This window comes from Eleutherodactylus coqui, chromosome 8 (genome assembly GCF_035609145.1).
Source record: "Eleutherodactylus coqui strain aEleCoq1 chromosome 8, aEleCoq1.hap1, whole genome shotgun sequence".
Taxonomy (NCBI): Eukaryota; Metazoa; Chordata; class Amphibia; order Anura; family Eleutherodactylidae; genus Eleutherodactylus; species Eleutherodactylus coqui.
The window spans coordinates 197,929,437-197,956,627 of NC_089844.1; the positions used below are offsets into that span (position 1 = coordinate 197,929,437).

General features: G+C 47.2%; 1 protein-coding gene across 3 annotated transcripts in view; it reads left to right on the plus strand.

The window, feature by feature from the left end:
- Nucleotides 1-27,191, plus strand: part of GLS (glutaminase) — a 158,257-nt gene that overhangs the window by 59,310 nt on the left and 71,756 nt on the right. For all 3 annotated transcript variants that reach the window (XM_066577226.1, XM_066577228.1, XM_066577227.1), the window contains exons 5-9: nucleotides 14,079-14,158; nucleotides 17,630-17,793; nucleotides 19,489-19,547; nucleotides 24,802-24,834; nucleotides 26,899-26,957. In XM_066577226.1, the coding sequence (XP_066433323.1) occupies nucleotides 14,079-14,158; nucleotides 17,630-17,793; nucleotides 19,489-19,547; nucleotides 24,802-24,834; nucleotides 26,899-26,957 (395 nt within the window). The remainder of the gene's footprint in view (nucleotides 1-14,078; nucleotides 14,159-17,629; nucleotides 17,794-19,488; nucleotides 19,548-24,801; nucleotides 24,835-26,898; nucleotides 26,958-27,191) is intronic.

The window sequence follows — 27,191 nt, forward strand, 5'->3', positions numbered from 1 at the left end:
ATTTGGCAATCTGAATAATCCCCGGATCACCGACCCTTCTGAGTGATCTGATATAACATGTAATATTCTTACACTCAAGAAAGGGGTCCAGGCCCCTCTTAAACTCCTGTCGAATTCACCATCACCACCTCCTCAGGAGAGGGTTCCTCAGTCTTTCTGCTCTTACAGTAAAGAACCCCCTTCTGTTTTGTAGAAACCTTCTTTTTTCTAGACGTATAGAGCGCCCCACTTGTTACAGTTACAGTGCTTAGTATAGAGAGATGATGGGAGAGATCTCTGGACTGACCCCTGATATATCGATACATAGTTATTAGAGCGCCCCCTTGTTACATTCCTGGGTATAATAGATGATGGGAGAGATCTCTGTATTGTCCACTGATATATCTTTACATAGTTATTAGAGTGCCCCCTTGTTACAGTCCTGGGTATAATAGATGATGAGAGAGATCTCTGTACTGTCACCTGATAGATAGATAGATAGATAGATAGATATACATATACATAGTTATTAGAGCGACCCCTTGTTACAGTCCGGGGTATAATAGATGGTGAGAGAGATTTCTGTACTGACCCCTGATATATCTATACATAGTTATTAGAGCGCCCCCTTGTTACAGTCCTGGGTATAATAGATGATAGAAGAGATCTCTGTACTGACCCCTGATATATATATATACATAGTTATTAGAGCGCCCCCTTGTTACAGTCCTGGGTATAAATAGATGATGGGAGAGATCTCTGTATTGACCCCTGATATATACCTACATAGTTATTAGAGTGCCCTCTTGTTACAGTCCTGGGTATAATAGATGATGGAAGAGATCTCTGTACTGACCCCCTGATATATCTATACATAGTTATTAGAGCGGCCCCTTGTTACAACCCTGGGTATAATAGATGATGGGAGAGATCTCTGTATTGTCCCCTGATATATTATACATAGTTATTAGAGCGCCCCCTTGTTACAATCCTGGGTATAATAGATGATGGGAGAGATCTCTGTATTGTCCCCTGATATATTATACATAGTTATTAGAGCGCCCCCTTGTTACAGTCCGGGGTATAATAGATGATGGGAGAGATCTCTGTACTGACCACGGATATATCTATACCTAGTTATTAAGGCACCCCTCAGTCTTTTTTTTTTTCTTCTTTTAAATGAAATAACCATCATTTTGAAAGCCTCTCTGGGTATTCTAGTCCGCCCGTTCCATTTATTACTTTAGTTGCCGCCTTTGTACCTGCTCAAGCTCTGATATGTCCTTTTTGAGTACCGGTGCCCAAAACTGTCCACAATATTCCATGTGTGGTCTGACCAGTGACTAGTAACAGGAAGCACAATGTTCTCGCCATGTGCCACTCTGCATCTAATCTGACATTTCAACCTCCAAATTTGAGGAACGTTATAATCAGGAATGCATTGCCCTCTGATGCACAAAAAGGAACTTATCCCTGTAATGTAAGGAGCTGTTAGACCTGCTGACATGTACTGACTGCGGACAGGATACAAACACACCGCAGGACTTTAAGCATGTTCCACGTCTGATGTTGTGTACCTGATCCGGGGCAGTAAATGTCCTGTTGGGGGCTTGATGTTGGAGAAATGGGGCAAAAACTGAAAGCCAGGATGAGCTCTCATCGCCACACGATTGGAGAGGGAAAGTCAGAATTACTTGCGGCCGAGCATTGTTTTAATCACGGACACAAGGTAGAATACATGAACGTTACTATATTAAAGGCAACTTCAAATCTCAACGTCACAGAAGAATTTGGGAGTCCAAGTTTATAACAATCTGTGACTTCTCAAGATCGGAATCAACATCTTAAGAGGCTTCATGGTGGAGTGGAGAATACGAGAAATCTACAGCTAAGATAACACGCTGGCCAGGTGACCCCCTAACATCAGTATATATTTCTTCTGATCTATTCTTTTTAGCCTGAGGAAGAGCCCTAAGTAAGTCCGAAAGTTTGCTGTAACATCATGTCTTTTTGTTAGCCATTACAAGGTCTCATATCTGCAGATTAATTTGTTTCTATTGCTGAAAACAATCATATTTTGCTCTACTAGCTAACACCGGACCTAACGTTTTTTGTATCACACTGCAGCAAAAATTACGTTAACTTCTGTGGGTCAGTACAGAGGCGGTGATACTGAAGTTTACCCTCCTTACGTATTATTACTTTTAAATAATAAAAACCTTTAAAAAAAGAAAAAAGTTGCTTTCTGCCGTCATAAATAACTTTTATTTTTCCATCATTGACCCGTTTAGTAGGCTGATTTCTAGTTTTTATTGGTACCATTTAGTGGTACATGTGCCTTTTTAGGATCACTGTTTTTCTTTTTGAGATATTTTTCTATTTATTTGTTAGGAAAAGCCTTTATTTTTAAATTTTATTAAAAACTTTTTTTTTTTAGTCCCTATAGGAGAGGAGACATGTACTTTTAGTCACTCAATGGCTAGCACAATACACTGCAATACTTCTATATAGAAGTGTATTGAGAATTTTTATGTTAGGCTATAAACCCTGCCTTTGGCAGGGCTTAATAGGCTGCAATGTATGGCGGCACTGAGAGCTCCAGGCTCAGGGCTGCCGCGTGAACCAATCGCCGACCTGCAGTCATGTTGTAGGAATGGGGAGGGGTGATAGCCAGAGGGGAGGCCCCCTCCGACACTAACTTCTTGATGGTAGTGTTGAGCAAACTTTTGAAAATCTCGTTTTGAACAGTTCAACAATTTTTAGCAAAAAGTTCGGTTTGGTGCAAATTAGTTCAAACTGAATTAGAACTTTTCCAAAACCCATAAAACTGTTGTGTTACACTGTCTAAGATGCATAAAAGTTTTTATTTTAGTGTGCTCATGTGAAATTTACATTTTAGCGAAGGTTGACCCGAAATGAGGTTCGACTGTTTTGGCTCACTCAACACTACTTGGTTGCTTCGATCAGCATCCAAGAAGTTATAATTAGAGTTAGCAGTGATTGCTGCCTTTGCAGGTGTGTTAGACCCGGTTTGTTTATAGATACAATTAAAGGGCATTTGTCACCTACTTGAAGTCCTAGGAGCTTATGGGCTCAACGTAGGTACCTTGTGGAGTCCAGGGATAGAAGGGTTAAACGTGCCTCCCCCTCGGTCAGCGCTGGAAGCCATCACTCAATGCATCATGCAGCGCTGCTAAGTGCGCCGCTCAATACACTGCAATGGGAGCTTCCAGCAGTGACAACGGGGGGGTGGGGGTAGTATAATACTTACATCCCCGGACTCAGCGGGCCACTTCTAGCCTATAAGCTTAGTTCATAGGACTAAAAGTAGTGACAGTCTCTTAAAGATTGGATGTCCTCAGTAAGGGCTCCTCCACACTGGCGATCGCGATATAGCTGTGAGAAAATCGTGGCAAAAACACAATTTTGCCCATGAGCTGTCTGAACATCAGCAATGCTTTTTGTTGCAAAAATATTGCTGCCGCTTATGATTTTCTCATGATGGACAATAGGTGCTTCTAATGTTTAAAAGGCATCGCACGAACATCGCAGGTTTGTGCTTTGCAACGCGATAAAAAGAAGGCCTCGCAGGGAAGTGTGGAGGTAAAAGAAAGGACATGCTGGGATTTAATTTTTTAAACTTTTTTTTTCACTCCGCATCGCAAATGGGAATAGAACCATTGCAAATCATAGGTTTCATAATTCTGCATTTTCTGTGAAAATCACGCTATTTCTTCACAAGGTGCGGTCACCCTAAGAGACGTGCCTTGAGGACTGGTGTTTGCGGAAATGCTTCTTTTATTTTACTCCCATAATTAAGCTGATTTACAACCCTAATTACAAAACAGGTCGGCTGCTGTGTAAAATGTAAGTAAATGTAAAGGAAAAGCCTTCAATGATTGGGAAACCTCATCTAACCAGACTTATTCACAGTGATGTCGTAAAGCTGCAGCTTGTTAACTGCTACTATCTGCCTGTGATTTTATGGAGGTATGGCAGTAACCCGTCCCGTCTGCCTTAGGCTCCCTGTCCATGGGCGTTATTGAATTGCATTCCCCCACGGCGATAATCCGGCCGCGGGGAACGCAATACACGCTTTCCATAGCGTTGCTATGGAAAGCGCCACCCCCCCTGTCCACGAGCGGACGGCAATTCGCAGCATGCTGCCAATTGCTGCGATACTCCGCGGTCAGCCTATCTGTCAGATAGGCTGACAGCGGAGATCTGCCTGCCGGCTCCTGCTCCCGGGCGGCTCCTCCTCCAGCAGGATACCGTAACACCCGTGGACAGGCAGCCTTACTAGATGTAGTAAATCCCTTCATTGTAAGGAGTGACTCGTTAGAACTCTTCGCAATTGCTGAGATTTATTGAAGAATCTGCCGTGTTGTCTGTGAGCGCCGCTGGATGCCAGAAGTGCCATCTGTCATACGGTGCGGGACGTGGTCACTAACGGGTTAAGCAAAAATAAACAGAATGAAAAAAGTAACATTTTAACCATTTATGAAAAGGTTTACAGAGAACAAATACAACACCTTCACATCCGAGCCTGAAGACAAGTAGGATACATGGATGGGTGAGGGGAGCTTCTGGCATTCTGATTGTGTCTGTTGGCCATCCTCATGCCATCTACCTTGGATTCAGGAGTCATGGGATACAAGATTTAACGGTGGAATTCCCTTTTTTGCACTACCTGCAGTTATGGATGATGTCATGTTAAGCATTGATAAAGTTTTGTTGCGTTATGTGGTATATAGAACACTAATCATGTATATAATATATCTGCTTCTTCAGATCTATTCCATAAGCCAGGGGAAGAACCCTGAGTAGGTTTGACAGCTGCCGTAACATCCTGTTTTTCTGTCAAGCTGTTAAAAGGTCTCATATCTACAAGGTTACTTGGGTTCTCTTAGGTCGGCTGCACAGGCATATTTGCATTGCGGGATCTGGAGCGGACGACCGCCTCCGAATTCCGCAGCAGATATCGCCCATAGCTTGCTATAAAAAATGCTCTTTCCTGCACATGAGTGGAAATCAATCGCAATTTTCTGCTTGCGAAGAAAAAAAAATTTGCTACATGTTCTATTTTTAAGCCGATTCCGTGCAGACGGTCTCATTGAAGTCAACGAAAGCCGTCCAACCCGCAGCCCTTCTGCAATGTAAATTGCGGTAAAGTCATGGATTCCGCATCCCCGCTAGGCGATGACGCAGGGAAAGGCACGGGTTTAAAAAAAAAAAAATCTGTACTGTGCATGTCCGACGGCACGCCGTGTGGACCGTCCGCAGTACAGAAAAGAAGAAGAAATGACAGGTCCACGTGGATGCCGGCTGGGCACAGAGTCTGATTCCGCTGCGGGCTCTGTATTAGCATGAAACCAAAGAAATACTGCCAGATCACATTTTCAGCTCAGACAGACCAACTTTCTTTGTACCCCCGGTAGAGCAACTGGTGTTCTACTAGCTGGTCCTTAAATATCCACCCTCTAAATTAATTACTCCACAGGTGGACTCTCCGTACTACATCATGTGTGAAAGGAATCATGGGGTAATTGTACCTTCCCTTGATAACTATTCACAGAGGCAAAAGCAGTCTATAGTAATTTTAGAACCCTTCGCAGAATAGACGTAACTAGAAACTCAACTTTTAGTAAATAGAATATTAAAAATTATTTTTGTATAGGGCTCAAGACACACACACACAACGTATCGCCACACCACAACAAACATTGTGTGCATGAAGGTGTGGCGATAACTGGGGAAATGGGGGTCACACAAACTTGTAGTCACCCCTACATATGGAGAACGATGCACTCCTGTGTACCAACTTCCCAGAAACAGTAATAATAAGGAACAGACTTTAGAGCACACTAATTTGGAAAATAACCCAGGTGTGTAAAATTAGTAGTCATCCCAGTAGACACATAAGAGGTGCGTACTGTTAAATGATATGCGGTTCAACGCGTTTCGTTGCAGATGATACAATTCATCAGGAACCGTAGTTTGATTATAGATGAATTTGAAAAAGAATGGTTACCACCAAATTAAATAAATAACTACCCACCCCTATACATAAAGGGAGAAGGGAGATATTTTTACAGCAAACCAGATTATGGTAGGTTCACTAGTGAGAAGAGATGTCTGTATCCTATATTATGGGGAATGGTATCGATGATATAACCCCACATAGCTCGATCTCCTATTTCTAATTCTCCCACAAGAAGATGTCAAATTTTTCTATGCAGAAGACAAAAATAGCTTTTCTATTGCTCAAATAGATCCAAAATCAGAATCTGGAGATAGCTGTCTAAATTCCCTTTCTAAAGTCCAATAATGCCAGTAGCCCACCATCAAGGCTACATGGCTGGACTTTGTCCTCATTATTTTGCATCGTATGTTTGACTTTAGAAAGGGCATTTAGACAGCTATCTCCAGATTCTGGGATCTATGAACTGCTGAGCTGGGAAATTGGTACACAGGAGTGCATCGTTCTCCATATGTAGGGGTGGACTACAAGTTCGTGTGACCCCCAATTTCCCCAGTTATCGCCACACCTCCATGCACACAATTTTTGTTGTGGTGTGGCGATACGTTGTGTGTGTGTCTTGAGCCCTATATAAAAACAATTTTTAATATTCTATTTAATAAAAGTTGAATTTTTTAGGGGCGTGGCCTGCGACCAGCATGAGCAGTCGCACATAAGAGGTGCTCCCCAGGGGGAACAATAAAATCCTTTAAAATCCTGGCCTAACCGACACCGGAACAACTCAACCAAGACCAACGGGCTCCTAAACCCCCCAGTGACGGTTTGGGCCGCGACTGAAGACGGGTGCGGACCTCTGATCCCGCTAACGGAGCCACGGGAGAGAAAGGGCGCCAACGCCCGCCATTTTCCCGCGTCTCGCATACGGACTACCTTTCCATCCTGACCTGTCGCCCGGCTGCGGTGAAGTCCTGGTGACCCACATTCTCCCACCCACCACCTAGCGGAGGACCCCCCTGACGATCGGGACCGGCTCCGCCGCCTCACCCGCACCGAGGTCCCGCTGCGCTGTCTCCGTGCTGCGGGGACCGACGCCGGCTCCGAGCCAGGTAGGGGCGACCCCCCCTGCCGAAACTGCCTGCACGTGAGGTGGGGGCAGCTCGCTCCCTGCACACCCGAGCCGGAGCCGCTGCCGTGGGAGCCGCGGACCGGCTGCCGACTCTGATCCCTCCGGCGTTACTCACCGGCACTTGGCTCCGGGGTCCGAGGCTCACCGCCCACTCCTTGTCGGCAGGTGCCCGCTCCCGGCCGCGCCTGGGACGGGGCTGCGCGCTCCTCCCGCTCTGCTCCGGAGCGCTGCCGCCGGGTTCCTGGCTCCTGAGGGGGCGGCGCAGAGCACCTCCGGACCGGCGTGATTGCCGCAGGACCCGCCGGGGATTACACTCCGCAAGACCCACCGCACGAGAACTTTACTACCGCTATATAGCGGGGCACCTTGCACCCCGGGGCGCACCGTGCGCGGACCTGCGTGCTGACCCGCTCCTGTTTTAGCGGGCGACAAAGCCATTCTGCCAGCATCCATCGCCGCCTGCGGCGAACCCGGCTGCCCCTAACGAGGCTCTCGTGGCGACCCGCTCCAGCTCCGGACCGCCTTGCCGCTGCCGGACCACACCACACGAGGCACTATCTTGGAAAAGACCATCCCTCGATACCGGCCCTGCGGAGCCGGCGACGTTGAAACCGTAAGTTTTCTGCGGGGGGGCCAGGGGACAACACGCAGGACTGTACAAACCCCCACAGTCACAGACCCCAAATAGGGGGCACACGACACAAGACCACCCTGCCCCCCCCCCCCCCAGGGGACAACCAAGAGACCGACCACCCTACTGCTCTCCTGTGAACGGACTTTACTGCATCGGGACCACAAACAAATAAAAGTCCCCGTAGCAAACAACGTCCTACCCCCCGTCTCTGAACCGCAGTGACGGAAGTGGACTGTTATTCCCCGCGCAACCCGCATACCGCTACAGCCCACAATAATACAAGATATAAACTTCTGACTTCTACAAGCAAGCATTGACACCGTCTATACTACAACAATTACCCGCCATACCAACTCAACGACTTCTAACATGAGCACACGGGCGAAAGGCGGCTCCGCCGCCGAAAGATTAAAAGATTTTTCTCGCTCTGAAACCCCTGATCACACCCCGCGTGCAACACGACCCACACAAGCGAAAGAGTTCGAAAGCGAAACGGGGCAAAACCCAGAACCCACTATGCGTCAGCTCCTAGACGCGATTAACATCTGTAAATCCTCTCTCACCAACAAAATAGAGGAAATTAAATCCGACGTCTCTCTCTTAAGACAAGACCTACACAACATGCGTGACAGAATGCGGGAAATGGAGGACCGCGTCTCTAACACAGAAGACACACTACGCCCGTTAACCACAGCGGTCAAAAAAGCAACAAGAGCAATAGAATTCTGTCAATCAAAAACAGACGATTTGGAAAATCGCTCGCGCCGTAACAACCTGCGCATAATAGGCCTGCCCGAAAAATCAGAAGGCTCCCACCTAGAAACATTTGCAGAAACCTGGCTCAAAACGCTACTGGGAGAGGACACCTTTTCTACCCACTTCACAGTAGAAAGAGCCCACCGAGTCCCTGCAAAACCACCGCAGCCGGGAGCCCCCCCGCGCCCCTTCCTAGTAAGGATTCTAAATTGCAGGGATCGGGATGCAGCACTACGTCAGGCCAGACTAAAAGGCCCGTTAAAGTATAACAACACAACGGTCTCCATATTTCCTGATTTTTCGGCCGAGTTACAAAAACAAAGAGCCACCTTCACAGAGGCGAAAAAGAAACTTAAAGAAAGACAGATCCCCTACTCAATGGCATACCCTGCACGCCTACGAATAATGGCCCAGGGAAAGGTGGTCTTCCTCCAATCCCCCACGGAAGCCATGGAATGGCTGGAGATGCATGCCGAAACTTCTAAGGGATGACCAACCCCCTCCCCCACACTCGCTGGAAAGACTCTAAGCTTTGTCGTGATCTGGACTCTCAACATCCCTTGATGCATAGACGATGCGCAACATGACCGTGACACCTTTAAAGTTACTATTGGAGCCCAACGGTCATTCTTAAGCCTTTAAAGGCCATCCAGAATCCCCCCCTAACAACACAACAACTGCTACTTCTAACCAGAGTGTAGCTAAATTGTTTTTTCATTCCGGTTTTCCTTTTCCCTAACATTTCCCTGTCTCTCCCCCTGTCTTCCCTCCTCTTCCTCCCCTTTCCATAACTTTTCTACTTTTGTTGTATTTTTGATATCTGCGGTATAATTTTAGCAAGATGTCAATGTTTATAGAGTTGAATTGTTATGCTCTGCTCTTCACCAGAACTCTTCACAAACAGGCGTCCGCACAACCCCTCTCCTTACATCCACCAACACCCTCCCCCCTCCCCGATCCCAAAATCATGGATATGGGAGCTAAAATCTACACCCATGCAAACAAAGATGTCTCTAAAATGTATTAGCTGGAATGTCCGAGGACTCGGCACAGCACTCAAACGCAGAATAGTATTTTCATATATCAAACAACTGAATCCACACGTCATTAGCCTGCAGGAGACTCATCTCATCAGAGAAAAAGCCGACACCCTTTCAAAACCATGGGTCCAATGGGCCTCCCACTCCTTTCATACCTCTTCCTCTAGGGGCGTCTCCGTATTAATCCATAAGTCGGTGCGCTGGAACCCAATCGTCACCCGCAGAGACCCTGAAGGAAGGTTTATTTTCATATACGGAGAAATAGACTCCAAACCATACATAATCCTATCTATATACAACCCACCTCATAATAATCTCCACCTCCTGCAAACTGCTATTGCGTTCGCACACCACTATCCATTGGCGGAGGTAATCTGCCTAGGTGACTTCAATATGATAATGGATCCTATGAAAGACAAATTTCACACACCCTCTAACCCCACCCCTACTTCAAACTCCCCTCTAAAACAACTAATTGAGAGTGTCGGATGGGTTGACCTCTGGCGACACCACCACCCCGAAAAACGAGAATACACCTGCCACTCACCGGGTCACAACGCGCTGACAAGAATTGACTATATATTCAGCTCCACAGAATTGGCGATATACCTCACGAACATAACACACTGCCCGAGAGGCATCTCAGACCACAGCCCCATTCTATTAACCCTAAAATTTCCCCAAATGAAAATAAGGCCCACCTGGAAACTACACCCATTCTGGCTCAAACTTATTGGAACGGATGACCAGATGCCATTTCACATCTCCCTATTTATGGATGCCCACCAAGATAACACTCACCCAGCCCTGAAATGGGACACCCTCAAGGCCTATATTAGAGGATTCCTCAAATCTGCCATCACATACATTAAAAAAACAACGTCTCAAGCCGATAAAGAGATAGAAAATCAGACCCTAGAAGCCGAAAAAACATACATTTCAACCCCCACCGAAGCCAATAAGGCAGCTTGGCTTAATTTATCCCGACTCTATAAACAACAAATACACATCAAAGCCAAACGCCAATTATTCTTCGCCAAACAGCACTACTTTGAACTAGGAAACCAATCTAGCCACCTACTCGCCAACCTCATAAAACGAGAAAACCATACGAACACGATCCTCAAGATTAAAAATCAACATGGAACAGAGGTCACCGACGCCCCATCCATTACAAATAGCTTTAAAGATTTCTACGCTAACCTATACACTTCCTCCTCCCATAACACGACGACAGACACTCTGAACTATCTAAGCGACCTAAATTTTCCAACCCTTTCCGAAGAGCAGGTTGATCTCTTAGAGGCGCCCTTCACTCTGGAAGAGATCCAACTAATAACTCAAGAAATGGCCCTCAACAAATCACCAGGCCCCGATGGTCTCCCAATAGAGACATATCGCAAATACTTCGAACAACTAGGCCCGCAACTCCTCGAAGTACTAAACCAAGCGCAACTAGACAAAACACTTCCAACCTCATTTTACAAAGCCTCAATAGTAGTGATTCTAAAACCCGGAAAAGACCCTGCAGACTGCGGCTCCTATCGACCGATATCTTTGGTGAATGCAGACTACAAGATCCTAACCAAAATTCTAGCCACCAGACTGAATCAGGTGATCCTCTCCATCATACACCCTGATCAGACGGGCTTTATGCCAGGAAAATCCACAACTATAAATATCCGCAGAGTCCAGACAGCCATTCAACTAGGTACACAACACAACATGCCCTGGGCCCTAGTATCACTTGACATGGCAAAAGCTTTTGACTCGGTGGAATGGGTTTTTCTGGAAGCTTGCTTGATCCGCTTTGGATTCGGACCTAATTTCCGACAATGGGTCAAAACTATATATAAATCCCCAAGCGCAAACGTTATAGTCAACGGTATCCCATCGGCAGAATTCCAACTGACAAGAGGCACCCGACAAGGATGCCCTCTATCCCCGGCTTTGTTCGCCATAGCCATCGAGGCACTGGCAATTCGATTGAGAAACTCCCCCAGTGTGACAGGTATTAAATGGGCAGACCATGAAAGCAAACTAGGACTATACGCAGACGACACAATTCTATTCTTATCAAACCCATCAAACTCCTTCGCCCAAGCCATGACACACATAGACAGATTCTCCCACTTCTCCGGACTACATGTTAATTGGACCAAATCAACAATCCTTTATACAGAGGCTAACCCAAAAAATGACCCCCACGTCGAGAAATATGGACTAAAACCAGTCTCTAAATTCAAATACCTGGGAATGATCATGTCGCGCGACCACAACAATGCAATTACAGACAATATAAATCCACTTTTAGAAAACATAAAACTCAAACTGAAACGATGGGCTAAACTGCCACTATCCGTAGCCGGGCGTATAAATCTTATCAAAATGGTCATCCAGCCCAAATCCCTATATATATTGCAACACATGCCAGTAAGTGTCCCCAAACATCTTTTCAAGACGTTAAACTCCCTAATTATAACATTTATTTGGAATTCCTCGCGCTCCAAGCTGAGCCTATCGATCCTACAAAGACCCAAAGACCAAGCCGGAATGGCCCTTCCGGACCTCCGGCTTTATTACCTAGCAGGACAACTACGAAACATCAGACCCTGGGTTTTGGGAAAAGAACTGCCTATAGCAGACAAACAACTGGCGAAACAAGTAACTGGACACAATCTCCTGAACTTCTTAGAATTCCCGGAACGCACCAAAACCACTGAACTAACCCCACTTCACAAACTAGCTCTCAACGTATGGAAAGAAGTAAAGGCACTGCAGAACTACCAGGGGGTGTTACCAGAACTTTCCCTCTGGAACAACCCGGGCCTCACTGCACTACAGTCAGTTCCAGACCCACAATATTGGATCGCCCAAGGGGCACACACACTAAATGATATATACATAGATGGAACACTCCCCACATTCACACAACTGCGCGATAAGCTGCAGGCCCCACACCTCCAGTTATTCAGGTTTTTTCAACTAAGACATGCACTAAACTCCCAATTCCATCCCCCCTTGGCCCAGATATCCAAGTTCCCCACAATAGGCATCCTCAGATCCCAAGGACCCAAAGGCCTAATTTCAGCCCTATATACACATCTCCTATCAGCTAAGATAAATCCCAATCCTCCCCCAGCATATGATAGATGGAAACTCGCCATCACCTCCCTCACACCTGAGGAGTGGCAGGATATCTCTGAATCTCACCTATCAGTGTCACCAGCTGTAAATAATAAGCTAATTCAACTGTACATCATTCATCAAGCCTACCTTACTCCCAACCGATTACACAAAATGCGTAGCACCACCTCAGACTCATGCCAGAGATGCCGCCAACCTAGGGCGGACTTTTGGCATCTGATATGGGAATGTCACTTCGTTAGGGAGTTTTGGTCAAAGGTGATAAACCTTGTGAACTCACTTCTACGACCCCCACTATCCATAGAACTAGACCCCAAGGTAGCGCTATTCAGCTTGCTGGAAGAGGAAGTATGGCCACATCATACCCGCGTTTTTCTAGAAAAGACACTATTCTTAGCTCGCAAAGAAATAGCTTTGAAATGGATGGCAACAGAGCCCCCCTCGGTCCAACAATGGGTCCAATCCGTAAATACAGTAACCTCATATGAAAAAATTATTTACCAAAAAAGAGGATGCCCGACCAAATTCCAAAAAGTATGGGGAGCCTGGCTAGAATCTCACTCCACTTTGACCACAGACTAAAACTTAAACCTATCCCGCGCTAATCCCCCCCCCCCCTCTTTTTTCCACTCCTTAATACCCCCGCCCCTCCCCCCCATGGACAAGCGCCTGGAAGATCCACAACCCTGAATTCCCTAACTCTAAAAAGAAAAAAGGAAGAGCAGAGCCGGATGTTATTTTTCTGTTCCCTTTTTTTTTTTTTTTTTTCTTCTTCTTTTACAAATTTAAAAGTTCAATGTTACAATATACGAATAGATAGATTGAGATACACAGCAACCAAGTCGAGATTAATCCAATGTATGTGACTATCTGTTTATATCACCTTGTGCAATGCAAAGTTTATCTTACGGTGTATTTCGCAAACTGCATATAACTAATAAATAAAACGAATTTAAAAAAAAAAAAAGTTGAATTTTTAGTTACGTCTTTTCTGCGAAGGGTTCCCTTGATAACTACGCCTACTGCCTTGTAGCTGTGTGTGTGTGTGTATGTATGTGTATATATATCTATATATATGTGTGTGTGTATGTATATGTATGTGTATGTATGTATATATATAAATTTATTACATACATATCGACAGAAGCCGGTAGATGTGGTTATCAAGGGAAGCTACAATGACCCTTAGATTCCTTTCACACCTGAAGTCAATATGTGTACATAAGATGTATACGGAGACTCCTACACCTGGACGTTGGTTCTTGAGTACGTTGGCCCAGCTTGTAGCGGGGTCTAACCTACAGAATTATCCTGCAGGAAGTTTCATCACTTGATCCTGTTTGATGAATCGGAGTGACGGCCGCAATAACTATGAGAGTGATCTGCTTTGTTACAGCACTTTATTTTCCTCTACAGGTTGCTGATTACATTCCCCAACTGGCTAAGTTTAGTCCTGACCTGTGGGGTGTTTCACTCTGCACAGTAGATGGTCAAAGGTAAGTGTAATCTACTATTATTTTTGTATTTAGTAGATATACCCTCTTTGTCTTAATGTCCTTAGCGTTGCTATTAAACTAATAGAATACCATAGTCTGTTTGGACTGAACTCTGTACATCAGACATCAAAGGCACTACAGCATTGTAAAAACGGCTTACCAGCAGCGCACATTCAAACCCAACGTGGGTAGGAGCAGAATAATGCAGCAGCCACTCGAGGACCTGAACCCTGTTCCCAAGTCCAGTCCACAAAGAAAGAGTGCCAGCAGAAGTAGGTGCAAAAATTATAGATACCATGTTTCCCTAAAAATAAGACACTGTCTTATATTAATTTTTGCCCCAAAAGAGGCAGTGTCTTATTTTTGGGGGGTGTCTTAATACTTACCTAGCAGGCTCTGTCCCGGTCCCTTTCGCTGCTCTCCAGGTACCCGGCAGTCTTCTGTGTCGTCCTCTGCGCTAAAAGAGCATTCTCTTCCTGGTAACGCGGGTTGAATACCCCGACTACAGCAAGAGAATGCTGTGATTGGCTCAAGACCATAGCCTGAGCCAATCACAGCCATTCATTGAATGGCTGACTGTGATTGGCCAATCAAGCTCCGGCTGTGATTGGCTCAGGTTGCGGTCCTGAGCCAATCACAGCATTCTCTTGCTGGAGGTGCGGTATTCAACCCACATTACCAGGAAAAGAATGCTCTTTCAGCACTGAGGACGACCAGGAAGAATTCCGGCACGCATGGAAATTAGCGAAAGCGAGGGGGACGACGCCTGCATAGTGAGTATTTTTCTTTTTCATGTAGCCCTTCTTGATAAGGACTCAATTGGGACAAGGTTTTAGCAGTTCTATAGTGAATTATATGACACTAGAGTCCAACATTCCCAGCATGAACTGATTTCCTTGCCACCATTCCCTTCCCGACACTTACCATGGCCCAAAAAACATTTATAGACACCCCTTCACATTGTCAGAGGCACTTTCTGATTTGTCGAGAGGTACCTCGCCAGGCCCCGATGGTCTCCCAGCGGAAGATCTATTACTTCCTACTGCTCTAGCTACTTACAATGCAGCGTATGAAAGGGAACTTCTACCCTTATCCTTCTATGAAGCCACAATTCTATTCCTGTTAAACCCGGATAAGGATCCCCGGATTGCGGCTCGTATGGACCAATAACCCCACTAAATATAGATTACAAACTTTTGACCAAGATGTTGGGTAACCGTCGTAACCTTATAATACTGGACCTAACACACCCGGATCATGGGGCCACAAATGTAAAGCTGACTGTTAGGCCTCATGTCCACAGGTAAATTCGGATTGTAAATCCGCAGCGTTTTTCCTGCACGCGGATCCGCGCCCCATAGGGATGCATTAGATACAGGTCCTGCGTGCAGGAAAAAATCCGGGCATGCTCCATTCTATTGAAGCCTATGGAAGCCGTCCGGATCTGCAGGAGACCCGCGCCTGAATTAAAGTCACCTGCTCCGGGCGATGCAGGTCTTCCTTCCTTCGCGGCCGGAAACTTCTTTCTTCGGCCCGGCACGCAGCCGGCGTGCCGAGCACATCCGCCGGGCCGAAGAAAGAAGATCTGGCCGCGAAGGAAGGAAGACACGCATGGACCACAGCATGTGAGTTTATTCTTATTTTCAGCCCTCATGTCCGCGGGGTAGGAGGGACCCGCTACGGATTCTCCATGGAGAATCTATAGCGGGCCTGATTTTCCCCGTGGACAGGAGGCCTTATGAGAAGGAATATCCGCTATATGCCGGCTGCTTAAGAAGACGCATATGTTAAACTTGTCTGGTCAAAAAGCGGTGGGCTTTATTACGGTAGATAAAGCATGTGAGACAGGCGGAGTGTACATGAGTAATCCAGACGTGCCGCTCTCTTGTGAACCCTTCACTCACGAAATTCTGGATTTTTTTAAAGCTTTTATTGTATTGGCGTAAAACTAAAGTGTAGCAGTTAATGGTCAGACCAAAGTAACCTCCGCGTACATAGCGTGCACCGTCTGCCGCCATCACACCTGGGAGGGTCTCACTCAGCGTGCACCGTCTGCCACCATCACACCTGGGAGGGTCTCACTCAGCGTGCACTCTCCGCTGCCATCACACCTGGGAGGGTCTCCCTCAGCGTGCACCGTCTGCCGCCATCACACCTGGGAGGGTCTCACTCAGCGTGCACCGTCTGCCGCCATCACACCTGGGAGGGTCTCACTCAGCGTGCACTCTCCGCTGCCATCACACCTGGGAGGGTCTCCCTCAGCATGCACCGTCTGCCGCCATCACACCTGGGAGGGTCTCCCTCAGCGTGCACCGTCTGCCGCCATCACACCTGGGAGGGTCTCACTCAGCGTGCACCGTCTGCCGCCATCACACCTGGGAGGGTCTCACTCAGCGTGCACTCTCCGCTGCCATCACACCTGGGAGGGTCTCCCTCAGCGTGCACCGTCTGCCGCCATCACACCTGGGAGGGTCTCCCTCAGCATGCACCGTCTGCCGCCATCACACCTGGGAGGGTCTCCCTCAGCGTGCACCGTCTGCCGCCATCACACCTGGGAGGGTCTCCCTCAGCGTGCACCGTCTGCCGCCATCACACCTGGGAGGGTCTCCCTCAGCATGCACCGTCTGTCGCCATCACACCTGGGAGGGTCTCCCTCAGCGTGCACCGTCTGCCGCCATCACACCTGGGAGGGTCTCCCTCAGCATGCACCGTCTGCCGCCATCACACCTGGGAGGGTCTCCCTCAGCATGCACCGTCTGCCGCCATCACACCTGGGAGGGTCTCACTCATTGTGCACCGTCTGCCGCCATCACACCTGGGAGGGTCTCACTCAGCATGCACCGTCTGCCGCCATCACACCTGGGAGGGTCTCCCTCAGCGTGCACCGTCTGCCGCCATCACACCTGGGAGGGTCTCACTCAGCGTGCACCGTCTGCCGCCATCACACCTGGGAGGGTCTCACTCAGCGTGCACTGTCTGCCGCCATCACACCTGGGAGGGTCTCACTCAGCGTGCACTCTCCGCTGCCATCACACCTGGGAGGGTCTCCCTCAGCGTGCACCGTCTGCCGCCATCACACCTGGGAGGGTCTCACTCAGCGTGCACTGTCTGCCGCCATCACACCTGGGAGGGTCTCACTCAGCGTGCACTGTCTGCCGCCATCACACCTGGGAGGGTCTCACTCAGCGTGCACTCTCCGCTGCCATCACACCTGGGAGGGTCTCCCTCAGCATGCACCGTCTGCCACCATCACACCTGGGAGGGTCTCACTCAGCGTGCACTCTCCGCTGCCATCACACCTGGGAGGGTCTCCCTCAGCGTGCACCGTCTGCCGCCATCACACCTGGGAGGGTCTCACTCAGCGTGCACCGTCTGCCGCCATCACACCTGGGAGGGTCTCACTCATTGTGCACCGTCTGCTGCCATCAGACCTGATAGGGTCTCACTCATTGTGCTTGTCCTCCTGTCTAGACATTCTGTCGGTGATACCAAAGTCCCGTTTTGCCTGCAGTCATGCGTAAAGCCTCTGAAGTACGCCATCTCCGTCAATGACCTCAGCACAGAGTATGTGCACAGATATGTCGGCAAAGAGCCGAGTGGCCTAAGGTTCAACAAGCTGTTCCTGAATGAAGATGGTGAGTTGCATTGTTTTATAGAAAATGAGTGTAAGCTGCTGTTTTTGTGCGTCCTTACTGCTTAGAGACCGCTCCCCCAAATGCCTTTTTATAGTGGTCACTAATGGGCTTTATTGCCATGCACATGTAGCACTGTGGGTGTGCCGGGTATCTGCTTGTAGGGGAACGGGGGAGTTAGGATGACTTTTTTTTTTTTTTAATTAGATAATGTCAAAATTGTCCTGCTACCAGAGTTGCAAAATGTCCAAAAACCCTGGGAAAAAAGGTTAACCCCTTAGATACTGCAGTCAGTGCTCATACAGGATAATTTGCTGATCGGTGCGGGTCTCGCCTCTTAGACTCCTGCCAAACTTGAGGATTGTGTGTGTGTGTGTGTGTGTGTGTGTGTGTGTGTGTGTGTGTGTGTGTACGTACTCCGTCCTCACTGTTGGCCTACTGCAACCCCCTGTAAGGTGGCAAAAATAAAAAGCATACTAAAGTTTAAAGGGTAAAAAGAAAATATTAAAAACTCAAAACGCCTCCTATCCTAATTACTATGTAAAAAAAAACAAGCAAAAAAGTGCATAATTGGTATTGCTGAATTGCATTTTTTTGTTAATAATTGCCTCCAAAAAAAGGAGAAAAAAGCTGTCATATTGTTACATATTCCTGAAAACTGTATCTGTTAAGACTAGAGCTCAACCTGCAAGAAGCGATCTGTCCCCGCCGTCCCCACCCCAACATAAAGCGAAGACGTGATCTGTTCCCCGACTCTTCCCTTTCCGCCTAATGTGTGAGTGCGTGTGCCGGAGTGGAACGTGTCGGGGATTTCTACAGCAGGGTCTGCATGGGTTCGGCTTCACAATCTCTAGCTGAGCCGTGAAGGTGCGCTTACTGTACCGCCGCTCAGCACACACATTTAGCCCTGTTCAGTGGACAGATCTGCAGGCGCATCAGGTGCGAAATCTGCGTCTTACAGTGACAAATGCCTTTTATTTTCCATGCATGGATTTCACATCCGCATGCAGAATAAATCTGCACTTTTTAAAATACGGCTTGGATTACCACTAAGATGTGGAATTGCCGTGGATACCCCTTCAAATCTTTGGGGGAAAAGCGTATTGTGAGGGTACCCTTGGGCTGCATTAAATGTGATCCAGGGATTACTCTGACCTTTCTTGCACTCCTTTTCTCTGCAGTCTTCATGCATCTGTGATGCGTTTCTGCATTAAAATGCTGTACATGTGTGTCTGACATGCATGAAAAAATCACGTGTTTCCAATAGTTAAGGTAAAAACCACATAGCACTCCCATGCAAATTGCACACCATGCAAGAGTGATGCAACATAATCCTTTTGCACGTACCCATTGGAAGAAATGGGCAATTCTTGCAGCAGAATCATCCAAAAATAGGACCTATTATGATTTTTTGATCTTGAACTACTGGTGGAGGCAAACATTTGCTCATATAAATGAACCCAATGAGAATAAGGGGCTGTCTTCAAGTTTGGGTTGTGTTCGTCTTTCGGACACACAGAACTCTTGCGTGAAGATAGCCTGTGTAAATGCTGCCCTAGAAGTCATTGTAGTCGTTGTGTAAAATATTGTTTTTAGTTCATCAACATTTATTTAATTATAGCAGAATTTGACTTTCTCCAATTACTGAAAATAAGTTAATCTGCCTGTTTACTAAAATGTCATCTCTGTGCATTGCAGAAAAGCCGCACAACCCCATGGTGAACGCCGGTGCAATTGTTGTCACCTCTTTAATAAAGGTATGCTTCCACTCACAGCTGTCCTTGGCCGTGTATTTAAAAACTGGTTTGTTAGATGTTATAATGCCTACAACATCACCACCCTACGTGAAGGGGGACAGGAAGGTCGGCGTGGATATAGAAGGGGAAGTGTATGTTCCAGGTTCATATCCCATGTGGAGTAACAGGCAGATTGCACCTGCTGGCGGATTAATTGGATTTGTTTGTGGGTGGAGATTTAAGGAGCAGCTAACCATTCAGTAGCTGCTCTACCTGGGGAACACAGAAAGCTGGTCTGTGTGAGCCACTAGTTGTGATCTGTCAGTATGGTTGCTCAAAAATGTTATTTGTAAGCTGGTAGGGAGAAGCTCTCTAGCTGTTATAGGGGGTCCAACTGTGTGTTAGTGCCGGAGAGGAAGGTATTTTGTTCCTGTTCAATTTTATTTTTAACTAACTGTGGTTAAAAAAAAAAAAAAGCTGCCCGAGTGGCTGCTGATTCTGTGTTTGGTGAAAGAGACATGTCCGTTGACCCCGGCAAGTGAGATCCTGCACAGAAGTTAAAGCATCTGCACACGGCAAAGTTTGCTCTCACCACAATTTGTTTTCCAGCAATCACACAGCATGGTTTATCCACTCCTTCTAATAGTCACAGTATGGTTCATCCCCGGCCTGCCTCTCCTCCTAATAACATAGTAACATAGTATGTAAGGCCGAATGAAGACAATGTCCATCTAGTCCAGCCTGTCTATCCTACTGTGTTGATCCAGAGGAAGGCAAAAAACCCCAAGGCCTGGTTCATCCCCGGCCTGCCTCTCCTCCTAATAGTCACGGCATGGTTCATCCCCGGCCTGCCTCTCCTCCTAATAGTCACGGCATGGTTCATCCCCGGCCTGCCTCTCCTCCTAATAGTCACGGCATGGTTCATCCCCGGCCTGCCTCTCCTCCTAATAGTCACGGCATGGTTCATCCACGGCCTGCCTCTCCTCTTAATAGTCACGGCATGGTTCATCCCCGGCCTGCCTCTCCTCCTAATAGTCACGGCATGGTTCATCCTTGGCCTGCCTCTCCTCCTAATAGTCACAGTATGGTTCATCCCCGGCCTGCCTCTCCTCCTAATAGTCACGGCATGGTTCATCCCCGGCCTGCCTCTCCTCTTAATAGTCACGGCACGGTTCATCCCCGGCCTGCCTCTCCTCCTAACAGTCACAGTATGGTTCATCCCTGGCCTGCCTCTCCTCCTAATAGTCACAGTATGGTTCATCCCCGGCCTGCCTCTCCTCCTAATAGTCACGGCATGGTTCATCCCCGGCCTGCCTCTCCTCCTAATAGACACGGCATGGTTCATCCCCGGCCTGCCTCTCCTCCTAATAGTCACAGCATGGTTCATCTCCGGCCTGCCTCTCCTCCTAATAGTCACGGCACGGTTTATCCTCGGCCTGCCTCTCCTTGTAATAGTCACGGCATGGTTCATCCCCGGCCTGCCTCTCCTAATAGTCACGGCATGGTTCATCTCCGGCCTGCCTCTCCTCCTAATAGTCACGGCATGGTTCATCCCCCGCCTGCCTCTCCTCCTAATAGTCACGGCATGGTTCATCCCCGGCCTGCCTCTCCTCCTAATAGTCACGGCATGGTTCATCCCCGGCCTGCCTCTCCTCCTAATAGTCACGGCATGGTTCATCCCCGGCCTGCCTCTCCTCCTAATAGTCACGGCATGGTTCATCCCCGGCCTGCCTCTCCTCCTAATAGTCACGGCATGGTTCATCCCCGGCCTGCCTCTCCTCCTAATAGTCACGGCATGGTTCATCCCCGGCCTGCCTCTCCTCCTAATAGTCACGGCATGGTTCATCCCCGGCCTGCCTCTCCTCCTAATAGTCACGGCATGGTTCATCCCCGGCCTGCCTCTCCTCCTAATAGTCACGGCATGGTTCATCCCCGGCCTGCCTCTCCTCCTAATAGTCACGGCACGGTTCATCCCCGGCCTGCCTCTCCTCCTAATAGTCACGGCACGGTTCATTCCCCGCCTGCCTCTCCTCCTAATAGTCACGGCATGGTTCATCCCCGGCCTGCCTCTCCTCCTAATAGTCACGGCATGGTTCATCCCCGGCCTGCCTCTCCTCCTAATAGTCACGGCATGGTTCATCTCCGGCCTGCCTCTCCTCCTAATAGTCACGGCATGGTTCATCCCCGGCCTGCCTCTCCTCCTAATAGTCACGGCATGGTTCATTCCCCGCCTGCCTCTCCTCCTAATAGTCACGGCATGGTTCATTCCCCGCCTGCCTCTCCTCCTAATAGTCACGGCATGGTTCATTCCCCGCCTGCCTCTCCTCCTAATAGTCACGGCATGGTTCATTCCCCGCCTGCCTCTCCTCCTAATAGTCACGGCATGGTTCATTCCCCGCCTGCCTCTCCTCCTAATAGTCACGGCATGGTTCATTCCCCACCTGCCTCTCCTCCTAATAGTCACGGCATGGTTCATCCCCGGCCTGCCTCTCCTCCTAATAGTCACGGCATGGTTCATTCCCGGCCTGCCTCTCCTCCTAATAGTCACGGCATGGTTCATTCCCGGCCTGCCTCTCCTCCTAATAGTTACGGCATGGTTCATCCCCGGCCTGCCTCTCCTCCTAATAGTCACGGCATGGTTCATCCCCGGCCTGCCTCTCCTCCTAATAGTCACGGCATGGTTCATCCCCGGCCTGCCTCTCCTCCTAATAGTCACGGCATGGTTCATCTCCGGCCTGCCTCTCCTCCTAATAGTCACGGCATGGTTTATCCTCGGCCTGCCTCTCCTCCTAATAGTCACGGCATGGTTCATCCCCGGCCTGCCTCTCCTCCTAATAGTCACAACATGGTTCATCTCCGGCCTGCCTCTCCTCCTAATAGTCACGGCATGGTTCATCCCCGGCCTGCCTCTCCTCCTAATAGTCACGGCATGGTTCATCCCCCGCCTGCCTCTCCTCCTAATAGTCACGGCATGGTTCATCCCCCGCCTGCCTCTCCTCCTAATAGTCACGGCATGGTTCATCCCCGGCCTGCCTCTCCTCCTAATAGTCACGGCATGGTTCATTCCCGGCCTGCCTCTCCTCCTAATAGTCACGGCATGGTTCATCTCCGGCCTGCCTCTCCTCCTAATAGTCACGGCATGGTTTATCCTCGGCCTGCCTCTCCTCCTAATAGTCACAGCATGGTTCATCCCCGGCCTGCCTCTCCTAATAGTCACAGCATGGTTCATCCCCGGCCTGCCTCTCCTCCTAATAGTCACAGTATGGTTCATCCCCGGCCTGCCTCTCCTCCTAATAGTCACAGCATGGTTCATCTCCGGCCTGCCTCTCCTCCTAATAGTCACAGCACGGGTTATCCTGGGCCTGCCTCTCCTCCTAATAGTCACTGCATGGTTCATCCTCGGCCTGCCTCTCCTCCTAATAGTCACGGCATGGTTCATCCCCGGCCTGCCTCTCCTCCTAATAGTCACAGCACGGTTCATCCTGGGCCTGCCTCTTCTTCTAATAGTCACAGCATGGTTTTCCTCCAGCCGACTCCTCTTCTGCTGGTCACACCAAGGTTTCCCCTCATATCAGCCTGCTGTACACTTCACCCACAGGAGTATTCTCTCCAACATGCAGTCACAGGTGTACCCTACCCCCCTTCCGTCATGCACAGGAGTCACAGCAGGCTCCTCCCCCTTGACACCATAATCACAACAGCATACCTTCCCATATACACAAGTGATAGGATCAGCGGGGCTTATTCCCCTTTCTATCACACATTGGATACTGCTGTGTTTCCTTCAGCCCGTCCTCCATATATTACTGCATATATATATATATATATATATATATATATATATATATATATATATATATATATATATATTACACACACTAACCTACTGCACCACACAAGCTTTGCAGGCAAGCAGCTTCTTGCATGGGTGTCTGCCAGTGTGATGCCTTATACGAACCTCCATATCCAGAATTGATAAATTGATGTCCGTGTTTGCACCTACATAAAGCCAATTCACCAGCAACGTTCTAACTGCGCCATTCGAAGCTGCTCTCCAGGTCAGATAGGCGGTCGCTCTCCTAGGGGTGAAGGATCTCCAGGGAACTGAAAGGGAGGAGGTCAATCTCTGTAGGATTCATATAACAGCCGCTGGAGTAGTCTGTGACCGCTTCTGCAGTGAGCTGCGACAGAAGGTTGTCCATGACGGCATCTAACCTTTAGTAAACTGGTGCAGCAGACCTGGTTGTCAGGGATGGTTTCATAGTCGCCGGCACAAGGACATTTGAAACCTTTGTCTTTCTTCTGTAACGCATCCATCTTCTATAGGTCTGTTGACAGAAGTATTGGGACACAGTATTCACACTTGTAATCCGGTGTTGGCCGCCTGTGGCTTCAATGATTACAGTAACCCTACTAAGCATGCTTTCTACCAAATACCCATATGTGGAGTGCAGGTCACAGCCAGACCAGAAACTAAGTCTCCTTGCTGCAAGGTTCAGAGGGCGTAAAGGATAGCTGTGGAAGGATGGCGAGGTCAACAGCACCTTCTTTAAAGGGGCTGTGTGAGAAAAAGAAAGATGTAAACGGCCGAGCAAGTGATAAAAGAAGACCTTACTCGCTTGTCTTCGGCCCACTCGGGACTCGGCTGACTAGCTCCTGCCGTCCCGTACTCAGCCTTCCCTACGGACAGGTGTCAGAAGTCAGGTGACTGCTGAGGCCAATGAGAGGCTGCAGTGTCACCCTTCCGAACGCCTGGCATCATGGTACTCAGGATGTTAGAGCTGATGCCAGGAGTTTGAAAGGTGACACTGCAGCCTCTAATTAACTGCAGTGGTCACATGATTTCCAGTGGCTGTCCACTGCAGAGAATGGGACAGCGGGAGCAGGTCAGCTGAATCCCGGGGGCCGAGGACACCTGAGTATGAGGTACTATCTTTTTTTTTCCCTATCTGACCGTTATTATTTTTTTTCTTCTGTCTTTAAGTGCAATGCTCAAATGCAAAACCTCTACGTGAAATACATGTGAAAGAGAAGGAGAGACGTTTTAAGATAATTTAGGATTTTAGAATAATTCTCCACATGAGAAACCGTCCTCCTCATTGGAGGTATCCTACTTTGTAAAATGTTGAAAAGTTTTGGATTTTGTGGGTAAATTGTACTTTTTATGGATGGGATGTAACCTAATATATTAGACAAGCAATGCCCAGTGCTGATACATTCAGCAGAGAAGCATCCTTTATCAACTGTTGTTGACTTATTTTATATATTTTTGCAGCAAGGAGCAGGAAATGCTGAAAAGTTTGACTATGTAAGTATCAATATATATGTATTTGGTAGAGATGTGTGGTGTTGTGTGTTTTTGTTTTTTCTACCCCTTCACATCTGACATTCACTTGCTCCTCAGCTCTAAACACGTCACCTCTAATATCAAAGTAATTTTAGGTGGAACCACAATTACGTTCCACTTGACAGTGAATATCTGGATATTCCATATAGCACCCGCGGAATTAATCACTGGCCGGGAGACGATCACACGCACGGACACTCAGGCTACGAGCATGGGGATCTGACCCAAGAAGGTTGCCCCACTTTACAGAACACTAAAAAGTGTCATTTGACGCTAAATCAACCAATCAATGAGAATTGGGTGTTGGTTGCCAATCAGATGATAGAATAACAAGTAAAATGTTAAATAAGGTATATGCATACATAATTGTCAAATACAAAGGAAAGAGGCACAAATCTGGTTTTCTGTGCAGATGTTTATGTCCTCTATTGTGCATGTGCACTGCTGATAATGAACCAACTCCATCAGACTCAGAGAAGAACTCTACAAAAACTGTAAGTACTGAAGTGCATTAACGCTTAATTATAAAGACATAGCAATTGCTTTTAACTCTTCTACTATATTACTAATCTTCATTTCTATACTAAAGAATAGACTTTATAACTTTTGATAATCTACCTACCTCCCACTCACGTGAAAGAAAAAGTGTAAAAATGGATTGCAAGATTTCAAACAGATTATCTGAATCCGAATTATAAAAATAATAATAGATATTACATAGTTTACTAATATTTTGTAACTTTACTCCAACTTGCTGTATCTCAGGTTGGTTAGCAGCTAAAGAAACAATCTTGGTCTTATTTTAAATATTCTGACTTTCAAGCAAGACCGAAATCTGAGCTCTTTCTGCAGTACAGCTTGAGATACAGGTTTTAGAAATAAGGTTGGGAGTGAGGACTGCACTCAGAGCTGCAGGTACATTCAGCTCCCAAATCAAGCTTCTCTATCTTAGCTTATACTGCACCTAGAACCGCAGTTTCATTTTTATGTTAGCTCTTTGAGGACACACCCATTTTCTTCTTTTAATTTTTTTTCTTCTCATCCCTACTTTAAAAAAAAAACCAAAAACCATAACTTTTACTTTTCGGAGTCGTATTTTTTTATGGTAGCACATAATGTACCATAAATATACTGAAAAACTGTAAAAAATAGATTCTAACTAAACTAAAATAGAAAAAAAATTGTGCCATTTTCGGGGGGGGTTGGGGATGCTGACTCTTACTGCATACACAGTGCAGCAACATTTTTTACTTTGCAACAAAGATGTAAGTTTATTTATTTCTTGATTTAGTCGCCATAGGGGGGACTTGTTCTTGCGATCGTTTGATTGCCTATACAGTATAATGAAATATTTTAAGTAGTCCAGTATATTGTATTTTCATAGGCATCCTATTAAGCCTGGTCACAGGCTTAATAGGCATACATCCACAACAGTCCTGAGGACCCCAGGCCGCGATGACAAGCAAACGGCACCTTGCAGTTTACTTCTGTGGGGCCATTTAAATGTCACTGTCATCACCGATGGTGGCATATAAATGGTTAATGGGCATGATCAGTCTTCTCTCTTAGACAGCTTAACACAACATAAAAAAAAGCCAGAAATGGTCATGTATAGCAAGTAAGGATGTAAGAGATGCTTTTTGAGCAGGGAAAAGGTTAAAGGGGTCGTATAATTTGTAGTGTTGTTTAATGTGTAACTTTTTAAGACTTTTTTTTTTTTTTTTTCTCCAAGTAATCAGCTGATACGTTTGTTGTTTTTCAGTCCTCTTGGGGTATTGAACTTGTGGTCACTGAAACAAAACCATGTGAAGACACATTCAATCTTGTTACTTGTTCTCCCACACATTCTGTTGATTATTACCTTTATGCCTTCATATGGCAACAATAATAAGATGCTAAAATCTCTGCAACAACAAAGTCCGTGTTTGGTGTAGGCCATGTACCTGTGGGCCTTCATTCTTGTGGTTTTTCCTACTACTATGTAAGATCGGTTTATGTTGTTTTTTTTCTTTCCACTTGTTCTAGGTAATGCAGTTCCTAAATAAGATGGCTGGTAATGAATACGTTGGATTCAGTAATGCCACGTAAGTATACAGAATGTGATAGAAGACAGGTGTATAAACAAACTGACCCACAGTGTCCATTAAAGAGGAGCAAGACAAAAGCACATTTTTCCATTCCTGACCCCTCAACTGATTGTTACACTCTGGAGGGATCCTATGTGTATTGCAGCCACTTCCACGCAGTTCAGCCCCCTGTCCGTTACTTTCCAGCCAACATCTTGATGGTGAGATTTTTTTTATGTTCAGTTTCGCATC